This window comes from Tripterygium wilfordii, chromosome 7 (genome assembly GCF_013401445.1).
Source record: "Tripterygium wilfordii isolate XIE 37 chromosome 7, ASM1340144v1, whole genome shotgun sequence".
NCBI lineage: Eukaryota > Viridiplantae > Streptophyta > Magnoliopsida > Celastrales > Celastraceae > Tripterygium > Tripterygium wilfordii.
This window is the reverse complement of record NC_052238.1, coordinates 1,246,904-1,258,833: the sequence shown is the minus strand read 5'-3', so window position 1 is coordinate 1,258,833 and position 11,930 is coordinate 1,246,904. Positions and strand designations below refer to the sequence as shown.

The following is an 11,930-nucleotide window of genomic DNA, read 5'->3' as shown; positions in this document are numbered from 1 at the left end:
AACCTTGTAGTATCGATTTATATGTGGATGAATTTTGGCTCATACAAATACATTTCAACATCACAAACAAACGGTCCCTGTTGCCCAAGTAACCTCCTTTGCTTGATGCAACCAGCCACACGAAATTCACGAATACAAGACAGACGCAATAGTCCCTTCACCCCAAAAACATAAACAATTAATTAAAACAACAAATTTTAGTCTAAAAATGGTGGCATATTACTACTGGGCTTCTGTTTTCGGCCCGTTAACAAGTCTGAGCCAGTTTGTGCATCTTGCAAATAGATGGGCCTGTGATCCAGGATTACAGAAGCCCAACACGACTAAACTTGTTTAGTGTTTACACACCACTTATCAAGCGTTCAATCGCAAACTTTTGGGTAGGTTACTAATGGAGTAATCAAAAGAAAGGAAACATATACGATAAATTAATACAAACTGTATCAGTAATAAAAGCACACGTTTTAAAACAGACACAATAAATTGCTCTAATGGAGTATTTTGCAACCTATAAAAGGAGTTGGTGCAACACTTCCAATTCATCCCTGCAATCCTCTCCTCCTCAAAACACCTGAAAAGAAAAGAAACAATAAGATCATGAGGAGTTTTGCAGAGATGCCAACCTTGATGGTGTTGTTGATGTTAACATGTGGAGCAGTGATGGCAATGGCATACGTGCCGTATCCACCGGAGCCCCCAATTAGCAAGTCTGAAATTCCACCTGAACCCAAACCAGGATATTATAAATACTTGAGCTACTGTCTGTCAAAGTTCACTGTAGAGTGCAAAAAAGAATTGCTTTGCTATGCGGCTTTGGATGTTCTGGTCACCGATGCTTGCTGTCACAATCTTATTCGGATGGGAAAGAAGTGTTACATTGACTATGTTGATTATGTCTTCACAATACCCAAGTTTAATAAAGCTGCACGTAAGGGACATGCAAGGGCCAATCGGTTGTGGGATACTTGTTATTTAAGGCTGAACCCCTAGCTAGTGACATCATAAACTGTCGTCAACGGTTGATTCAATAAAAATAAGATGAAAGATGTTATATGAAACATTTTATATTTAATATATAATAATGTGTAAACTTGATTTTTGTGACTATATATTTACAAATATTGCATGCTATATATGGAGGCTATACCCTATACTTGAACAGAGGAGCCCATCTGCCCATGAGTTCCAGGCTTCCAGCCATTATGGAAACCAAACAGGGCTTATTCTAGGCGGCTAGCTACGGGGTCTGGTACCTGGGCTTGGTTTTCATTAGCGAAACACGCAGCCCATAGTCAAAAACTATTTAACGGGCTTAGAAAGTGGCCCATCCATCATTGAAATGCTTGTAACTCATGAGAAATACCCCGCATTTAGCTATTTTTTCTTCAAAATGGCAATGCTACCACAAATGGCAGAAAAGATCCCTTTTTTTTTTTTCTTTCCTCAGAAAAAAAAGAAGTAAAATCTGACTTCAGATCCAAAGAATTCTCAATCAAAGATCGAGTCAATTTCCATCATCATCTCCTTCTCTGAGCAGAAAACATGGGAAGCATACAGCAACACAGTTGAAACAAAATCAAAACACAGAGGTAGATAGATAGATCAGTACACTTGCACCCAAAAAAAAAAAGAAGGCGGCAAACACGGATGAACTCAAAATGCCTTGAGTGAAACAGAATGCAATGATCAATACACTTGCCGGAGGAAAATGCCTTCTCCAGATAAAATCAACACTATTTATAGTCTTGAAAAGGCCAGATGGACTTCGTTCACAGAAGGTAAGCTGTGCGAACATGCATCTGCAGAGATAAAATCACAAATCATGTCCGCTTCTCCTAATGCAATGAACTAATGAAGTCACAATATCAGTTATTGGTAAACATGCCCAGAATTCACTAGCAAAGAATGAAAGGATGTTATAGCTAACTTGATCGGCTTTCTTTTAATTTGCAGTCTCCAAGAAGGGATTGTTGTAGAGTTCTGCCATCTAGAAAAGCCTCAACTATGTACTTATGGGTGGGAAATTATCAAGAGAAGGTGAAGTTAGCTATAACATCATTTCTTTTGCAGCCACCAATGACAGTTTCTGTGGTGCTCCCTTTATTTTCATATTTTATGATATAATGGAAGATTTTGAAGGTACATTGGAATTGCTTCTCTTGCATACTAATCATCGCTCTCTAACAAACAAAAACACTTTTGGCAAAAAGAGAGCTAGAGGAAAGAGTAGTGTACTAAAAATCTAGTACTCTATACATGATATTTCTCATTCGGCTAAATCATTGTTTATGTCTTTGAAGTTATATGGTTTTCTCGATTCTATCCTTCAAGTTTAAAATTTCTTGATAAGAATTTTTTTATTATGTCCTTAATGTTATAAAAAGTCACTCTATTATGTCCGGATCACCACTTTCCGACGACTACGTGCTGGAATTTGCCAAGCTGACTATTGAATGACACTGTGGCATACAAGCAAGCTGTCCACGTGGTGAATGATGTAGCATTTAATTAAAAAATTAATCTCTTAAACAATTTGATTTTACACATGTAAAATAAGAAAATATATATATATATATATATATATATATATATATATATATATATATAATGCATCAAATATCCCATGAGTAGCTGCAGTTTAACAATATCAATTCTATGAGTTATGATGGTGGATCTATGGGTTTTGGATGGGTATGGGGTTTTCGTGGGCATATAAGCACGAATCGCACGATGATGGATTTGGGTTGAAGGAGATAAAGATTAGGCAGAATCTGTTTGGGTTGAAGTCTTTTAGGTTTTTTCCAAGTATTTGGATTACTATTGGGATAAAGACTAAGCAAATCAAGCCCATTCTACCTCTATTTCGTTTTTTCCTTGCTCCCCCTTCTTTCGACATACGGTCAGAGAGGAAATCTGACTTGAAATCAAGATCTCGAGCTGCAACTTCGTCCAGTCATAATCAACAACCATAAGAACATCTACATGTTCCTAGAAATTTACAAGTTTGGCAACATCCTTTAATCAATAAGCAAATATCTTCGTCTCCTAACCCGCAAACTTCTCTCTCATGCGTTCAAGTAAGATTGAAGGTTGAGAGAAGAAGAACTGGAGCACAACAGATCTAGATACAAATACCCAACTCCAATGACTTGATTTCACGAGATCTTTATTCTTGGTTTCTTAGATTTTTCTCTCTCTTTGCTCGTCCTCCTCAACAGAAGACGATTTTTCCCTTATTTTAAAAATTAGGGTTTATTGATGAGTTGGGGTTAAATTTATGATGTGGCATTTTTTTAATATCAATTAATGATGTGGATATGCCACCCTGTCATTCCGGTTGTCATATTTGCAAATTCCGGCACGTGGTCGTCGGAAAGTGGCGATCGGGATATAATTGGATGACTTTTTAGAACATTAAGGACATAATAAAGAAATTTTAAACTTTAAGGATATAATCGAGAAAATGGTACAACTTCAAGGACATAGACAATGATTTAGCCTTTCTCATTCAAAACATAAAGCTCTAACTTATAAACTACTTGAAAGAGTTTAAAATCTTTCCTTCAGAGCACCGAACTAAGCTAAATAACATAACATTCTAAGTTTTCAAGGCAGGAGAACAACACTAATATCGCCAACTAGCATACATGAAAAGATCTAGCAATTTTAGATTAGCTAAATTGAGTGGTTGCTCATTAGGACAAATCCATAAAACATAATAACAGGGCCAGCAGAAAACTCCAATGAACAAGTAAAAGACTTGGAGAACAATCAATACTCAATAGTAAAGCAACAGCCAATATAACACAGTTATCCTTGCTTTTTTCTTTCTTTTATTTCAACTTAAAACCTCAAACTATTCCAAATAGATTATCATCTTCCATTGAGCGAAAAGAGGCTCTCAGTAAAGATAGAAAGCATCAATCCAGACCTTGCATTAGGACAGTGATGGATCTCAAGATCCTTAATTGACTTGGTGTGAGGATTGAACAATGCTAACCGACGTTCATTGGTCTTGAAGAACCATTCACCAGTCTTCCACATTCCTAGCAGTTCTCGAACTCCTCCAAGTCCTGCGATTGGACCAATCACCAGTCGTTTTGTCCAAGACTCCATGACACCATACTCTTTCATTACCCATATCTCAAAGCAGTCCATATTCTCCCTTGAATGTGCAAAAACAGCAAGATAATTACAAAATACTCTAAGTTCCGGCTCCTGTTCCAACCAATGAAAGATAAACTCAGAACAAGAGGGTAACTCCATAGCTTTAAAAGTCTCTTGTGTCATGTCAAATGCAAGGATCTTCTCTCCTTCATACGGCATTTGAGTCAACCACCAATGACAGTGTCCGTTCAAATATATGTTGAAACGTGATTGGCGCAGCACAACAGGCCCGAAGGGATTAGTAATTGGTCTCCAAGAATTACTGCTTAGGGTGTATAACTCAACTTGGTCAATAGGATAGCCCTCAGGGTAATGAGAGTAAACAGCAAAGCGCACCACCTTATAATCAGTAGTGCAACAATCATAACCCAAACCCAATGCGGTAAAATAGACCCTATTCGTGTCGGGAGGACGCTCAACAGAGGACTGAGGGAGGGTTTTCAGCTCTTGTGTTGCAGGATTCAAAAGCAAAATCGGATCAAAATAATTGATACCGCACAAGAGAATCAAGCCCTCACATTGACCGATCATATCCTCAATCGGAAAACTTGATGTGGGAACAGCAGTTGGTATATTGATTGTTTCTTCCACTCGCATAGTTTGATTAGACAATAAGTAGAAATTAATAACAATACGAGATAAACTGGCAGGAAGTGAACTGTAGAGAAGTGGATCGTAGAGAGAAACACTCTTAACAATGGTACGAAGATTGGTACCTCTGACGGCGTTGGTGAGGTAGTGCTCTCCCACAAAATCAGGTTCTTGGAAATTCGAGCACCACGATCAGCATACGCACTTAAATCTCTTCAGACTTTTCACTGGAAGTCGCAAGAGGATGTCCATCACCACGTCATCGGGCAGGGACACGCTCCTCATTTCTTCTCCAGCTATTAATCTGGTCGGAATTGAAATTTTCAAGAAAGAGAGACTTGCAGATGAATTTAGGGTCACAGGCCAAATGGGCCGCACTTCTAGAAAAGTAAAACAAAAAATTGGGCCGATTAATTTATCAATTACTTCTAATGGGTTGTTTGATGCTCGAATAAATAAACATGATTTTGTTTAACTTTGCTAGATGTTGGCCCATTATTTTGAATGCTGGCCCGGCCCGTCCTTTTTAATGGCGTCATTGTTGAATAACAATGTGAACTGGTGGCCCATAAGCCCATACATTTTGTATTCAAGTCTGTAACTAAAGGCCCAATTGAACAGTGATTATCCACATAGTCGAAACTCGAAACAAAGCGGCAGGACCATACAAAATAAAACAAACTGAAAATATAAAAAAACAAAAAAATTAAAAACCCCAAGGAGCTAAACTGAAGTCTGTGTATATTTGATATACTTAATATATATTAATTATTAAAGAATCTAATATTTAATATTATTATTGAAATAATCTAATACTTCTCATCTTCTTGGATATATACTTATATATAGTGGTTGTTGGACACAACTGGAGTTTACGGCATTGCAATTTTCATGTATGGTCACATAAATTTTACTTCGAATCTCCCAGTATGTCCATCTAATATATGTTTATCCTTTTGCTATAAAATTAAGATTTGATGATAAATAAAATATAATAATTTATTGAGTAGTATATCAAGTACTAAAAAAAATCATTCAGCTTATGACTTAATTGGTGAATCTATAAAATAACACGCAAATCAATATTGCTCTAAGAGCAACATTTCAACCATATTCATTAAATTCTTAACTAAATTTTGGAGAATCTCATTGATAATATGCTGATGTTTATTGATACTATAATTAGGATTGACATACCAATTAATATCGAGAGTAGTTAGTAATAAGTATTTGACATGATTGAATACAGACATCCTCATAGATTTGGGGTCACTATGATATGACACGTAGGATACACAATAACAAATGGTTTGGTGTATTAAAGAGCAATCACAATGGTAAAATTTTGCTTGGTCATAAAAAATGTATGAGATTTTGTGTTTTGCTGACGTGGCTGTATTGAGAGACGTGTTTTGTTGATGTGACTGTATTAAGATTTTGTGTTATGGTATAGTTTTGTTGGAGAGAACATAGAGATATGAAATATTATTGGCCTCCATATTGGGTGAGAAGAAATAATGTATATAAATTTATGTTTTGCTTATGTGATAATATTGAAAGATGTGTTTTTCTGATATGATTGTATTAAGAGACGTATTTGGTTTGACTTTTTGTACAATAGTGGTGAAATTTTTGTTGGGCCCCTAAAAATTTGCCATTGCATTTTGCTCCAAAACACGTCTCTTAATACAATCACATGAACAAAACATAAATTCATATACATTATCTCTTCTCACCTAACATGGAGGCTAATAATCTTCCATGCCTCCATGTTATCCATAACAAAATTACACAAAAACACAAAATCATAATACAACCATATCAACAAAACACAAAATCTCATATATTTTTTTTGGTCCAGCAAAATTTTACCATTGTAGTTGCTTAGGTGTCCACCCAAAGTCATCTTTGTGGTTGTTGAGATGGTGTTATTATTTTCGTTTCTTTCAATTTTTATCGTCCATCGTACTTTAGAAATGTACATATTTATACGTAATTACCTCGTAAAGGATGAAGATGCGTTGAAGAGAATGAAAGACTGGATAAAAATGGGAGAGGGGATTGGAGTGGAATTAATAATGCCTTATCTTTTTTATCTTACTCGTACCATTTTTGTTTGATTTAATGAGAATTAAATGTGATGTATGGTCTGATTATTCTAAGTTTAACGGATTTGCTTATTTTGTGATATACTACAACAGTATCATTGTTAAAACTTATTAGTTTTCGAAAAAAATTGTTAACACAAATTGATTTACTATTTTGGAATACAATATTAAACTCTGTTTTTTCCTTTTCCCTCTTTTAAATTGATTACTTTTGTTAGACAACTTTCATAACAATGTATAACACCATATCTATTTGTGTCCATAATATCAAATCAAACTATCAAGGGCCTCTCCTAACTCGAAAATAATATAAATAGAGCACATACGTCGTTTTTCTCATCAACAGTTCAACACCACACTCCTGGAAAATCATTGTCTTTGCGTACTCACCAAGATGATTCAAACCCTACTTATTGCCATTTTTTCAATCATTTTCCTGACTATCGAGTCCCAGCCAATTCCACCACCATTTCCACAACCAATTCAATTGCCACCTCCCCAACCAAACATCCACACTCAATTTGATTTTTATAAACTCATAGTCCAATGGCCACCTCTTTCTCCATTTCCATACTATTTCAAAATCCACGGATTGTGGCTTAGTTATACAAATGGCTCCCAAGTTATATATCATAATTGCACCTCTGCCACCAATGCTCAACTTTCTATGAATGTGGGTGATTTTATTTTTCATAAATTTGGTTTTGTTTTCTCTTCTCTCTTTTTGTAATATTATTAACATGAAATTTTCAAGCGTCTGAAATAGAATAATGACGTCTTTCAATCTTGAATGATATGGAAGATTGTTGGCTTCCATGTTGGGTGAGAGGGAATAATGTATAGGAATTTGTGTTTTGTTAATGTGATTGTATTGAGAGACGTATTTGGCTTGACTTTTTATGTAATAAAAGTAGTACCCAAAAATGATTTTTGTTGTCCAAACAACACTTGCACCATTGCAAATACTCTTAGTAATAAGTATTTTACATGGTTGAATACAGACATCCTCGTAGACTTGGGGTCATTATGATATGACACGTAGGATACACAATAACAAATGGTTTGGTGTATTAAAGCAAATGCAATGGCAAATTTTTAGTAACCCAACAAAAATCTCATCTATATTACTATATTACACAAAAAGTCGAGTCACATATGTCTTTCAATACAGTCACATCAGCAAAACACGTCTCTCAATACAATCATATCAACAAAGCACAACTTCCTATACATTATCCATTCTCACCCAACATGGAAACCAATAATCTTTCATGCCTCCATGTTGTTTACAACAAAACTACACTAAAACACAAAATTCTAATACAGTCACATCAACAAAACATGTCTCTCAATACAACCACATCAGCAAAACACATCTCTCAATATAGTCACATCAACAAAACACAAAATCTCATACATTTTTGTTGGCCCAACCCATTGTGATTGTTTAGGTGTCCACCCTAAAGAAAAAAGAAAGAGAAAACAAAGCAAAAAGATATTCTGTGTATATTATTGTTGTTAATCTCTCAGTTACAAGCCTAACATATATAACTACATATTGATATCTCTAGGACTAAATATTTAGACTTAATCATGACAATCATGACATTGACCCTATAATTAAGACTAAAGAAGGCTAAAGATATATACAAATCATGACATTGATTGTCTCCTTAATCATGACAATCATGACATTGACCCTATAATTAAGACTAAAGATATATACAAATCATTTAAACAAAATGATTAAGTCGCCAATACTCCCCCTCAAGCTGGATCAAGGGGATTAATTGATCCAAGCTTGGACAACAATCGATGAAACTGTGCAGAAGATAAGACCTTTGTAAACACATCGGCAAGTTGATCATGGCTACGAATGTAGTGAGTTTGAATGATCTGAGATTGAACTTGTTGACGAATAAAATGACAATCAACCTCAATGTGCTTTGTTCGTTCGTGAAACACGGGATTTGCAGCAATATGCATGGCGGCTTGATTGTCACAAAACAAGGTCATAGGAACATTACTAGAGAAACCCATATCAACAAGAAGACTGTTAAGCCATATTAATTCACAGGCAGCTGATGCCATCGCACGATATTCAGCTTCGGCACTTGATCGTGCAACAACATGTTGTTTTTTGCTTCGCCATGACACAAGATTACCGCCGACGAACATACAGTAGCCTGTGATGGACTTACGATCAATAACGTTACCAGCCCAATCAGAGTCACTATAGCCCGTGATTTGTGTGTGACCATTCTTTGCCATGACAATTCCACGTCCAATAGAACCCTTGAGATAACGTAAGATTCGTTGGACAATACTCAAATGGAAAGATGTGGGGGTATGCATAAATTGGCTAACAAGACTAACAGCATAGGTGATGTCTGGACGAGTAATAGTAAGATAAATTAGCTTACCAACCAGACGTTGATAGGGACGAATAGACTGAAGTGGTTCACCAGTTGTGTCGAGATTCAACTTACTGTCCAGTGGAGTAGGTGCAGGCTTAGCATCCATCATCTCAGCATCTTTAAGTAAATCAATAATATACTTACGTTGATTAAGAAATAGACCCTTATGAGAAATTGCCATTTCAATGCCAAGGAAATATTTTAACGAACCGAGATCTTTAATAGGAAACCTTTGTTGTAGTGTAGCCTTGAGATGGGAAATAGCATCAATATTATTTCCAGCAATAATAAGATCATCAACATAGATAAGAACCATCAATTTCTCATTTGGTCCCAGGCGCACAAAGAGAGAAGAATCAGCAATACTTCTTCTAAAACCAGTTTCTTCAAGTACTGTACTCAATTTTGCATGCCAAGCACGTGGAGATTGTTTCAACCCATAGATTGACTTGTGTAGTCGACAAACCAAGGATGAATCCGACCCTTGTGGATGACCGGGTGGTAACTTCATATATACCTCTTCTTCAAGATCCCCATGCAAGAAAGCATTTTTTACATCCATCTGACACAACGACCATCCATGATTCACTACAACAGACAATAAAACACGTACAGTGTTCATTTTAGCAACGGGAGCAAAAGTCTCCATATAGTCCACTCCAAATGTTTGAGTAAATCTCCGGGCCACTAGACGCGCCTTATGTCTATCGATGGATCCATCAGAATTAAATTTTGTTTTATACACCCAACGGCTACCAACAGCATGTTTTCCTTTAGGAAGTTTAACAATACTCCAAGTTCGGTTTTCAGCAAGAGCTTGGAGCTCGTCATGCATAGCTCGTTGCCATATTTCTTGTGAGTTAGCCTCCTGAAAATTCCTAGGCTCAGACACACTCGAAATAGCAGTGAGAAAAGCAACGTGAGCAGAGGAAAGACGATGATATGCAAGGGCTGAAGAAATAGGATGTCGAACAACATATGTAACAAAATCTTGTAGCTTTGCTGGAGGAGCACGGTTACGGACTGGATTCCGACGAGGAGGGTGCAGCGGAATAACAGGAACATCAGTCGTAACAGGATTATCAAATGTAACAGGAACATCAGCCGTAATAGGAACAGGACTAAGAGCTACATCATCAAGTGAGGCATCTGATGTGGATATAGAAACGTCTGCAGAATCAGATGTCATAATATCTGGTACAGGTAGAGGAAAAACATCCTCCAATAATTCTTGATGATTGGACTTTTCATAATAAGGAGTATTTTCTTCAAATCGGACATCTCTGGTAACAAATAATTTTCTGGAAGTTGGATGATAGCACTTATACCCTTTTTTTGTGGATGAGTATCCCAGAAACAAACATTTAACAGCTCGTGGATCAAGCTTGTCACGATTAGAAACCTGTATATGCACAAAACAAGAACAACCAAATACCCTTAAATGGGACAAGTCAGGTGATTTTCCTTGCAAAACTTCAAGAGGAGATTGAAAATTCAACACTCGGCTTGGTAACCGATTAATTAGATATACAGCAGCCAACACTCCTTGAGACCAATAAAACTTAGGAACATGCATTTGTATCATCATGGCTCGAGTTTTCTCCAAGATGTCTCTATTTTTGCGTTCGGCTACTCCGTTTTGTTGAGGAGTACCAACACAACTAGTTTGATGCAAGATGCCATGAGAATTTAGATACTGTGTCATTTTTTGAGACATGTATTCAGTGCCATTGTCAGAACGAAGAATTTGGATTTTTGAGGAATAGTGATTTGTGACCAGAATATGAAAATCTTTGAAAACTTCCATAACCTCACTTTTGAATTTCAACAAATATAGCCAAGTAACACGAGAGAAATCATCAATGAAGGAAACAAAATACTTATAACCATCAAAAGATTCAACAATAGGTCCCCATACATCAGAGTGTACGAGTTCAAACATTTTAGTAGCTCTAGACAAGGAAGGCTTAAAAGGTAGTCTAGTAGACTTGGAAAAATGACAGATATCACAAGTTATGGATTCGGTACCCAAGTTGGGCATCAATTTAGTAAATACGTTTGCAGAAGGATGGGCTAGACGTCGATGCCATAAAATGCGGTTTGTAGAAGGAGAAGGAGAAGCTGAGACTTGATAACTCTTGAAGTTTTGAGGATTTTTCGAGAGATAGTAAAGTCCTTGATAAAAGAAGCCTTCACCAATCGTCTTCTTGGTGATAAGGTCCTGAAAAATAACCGCGTGAGGCAAGAAAATGGCACGACAATTTAGAGTTAGAGTAAGTTTGCTAACTGAAAGCAACTGAATTGGAAAAGAAGGCACATACAAAGCTATGGATTCCACATCTTTAGAGACTAGTTTGATTTTTCCTTTACCAAGAACAGAAACATCTTTCCCATTGGCAATTGACACATGAGTTGGAGGAACAAAAGTTTTAAAATCATACAAATTTGTGATTTTGTTGGTCATATGATCAGTGGCACCAGAATCAATGACCCAAAGATTATGCACAGTACTAAACTCTAAAGCAGTTGAGAGAGCAGTCAATATACCTTCGACATTGTCGTGTCCAGAGTTTGCCAAAAAACCAGCAAACTTACCAAGAAGAGCTGCTGCATTCGAGTTTCCGGAGAATGATGATCCTTGATCACC

General features: G+C 36.5%; 1 protein-coding gene across 1 annotated transcript; it reads right to left on the bottom strand.

Moving 5' to 3' along the window:
* Positions 1-3,537: 3,537 nt before the first annotated feature.
* On the bottom strand, positions 3,538-4,948 carry LOC120002882 (F-box protein CPR1-like). Its single transcript, XM_038851737.1, has one exon. The coding sequence runs from the start codon at positions 4,762-4,764 to the stop codon at positions 3,874-3,876; it is 891 nt and encodes a 296-aa protein (XP_038707665.1). The 5' UTR covers positions 4,765-4,948; the 3' UTR covers positions 3,538-3,873.
* Between the last annotated feature and the right edge of the window lie 6,982 nt (positions 4,949-11,930).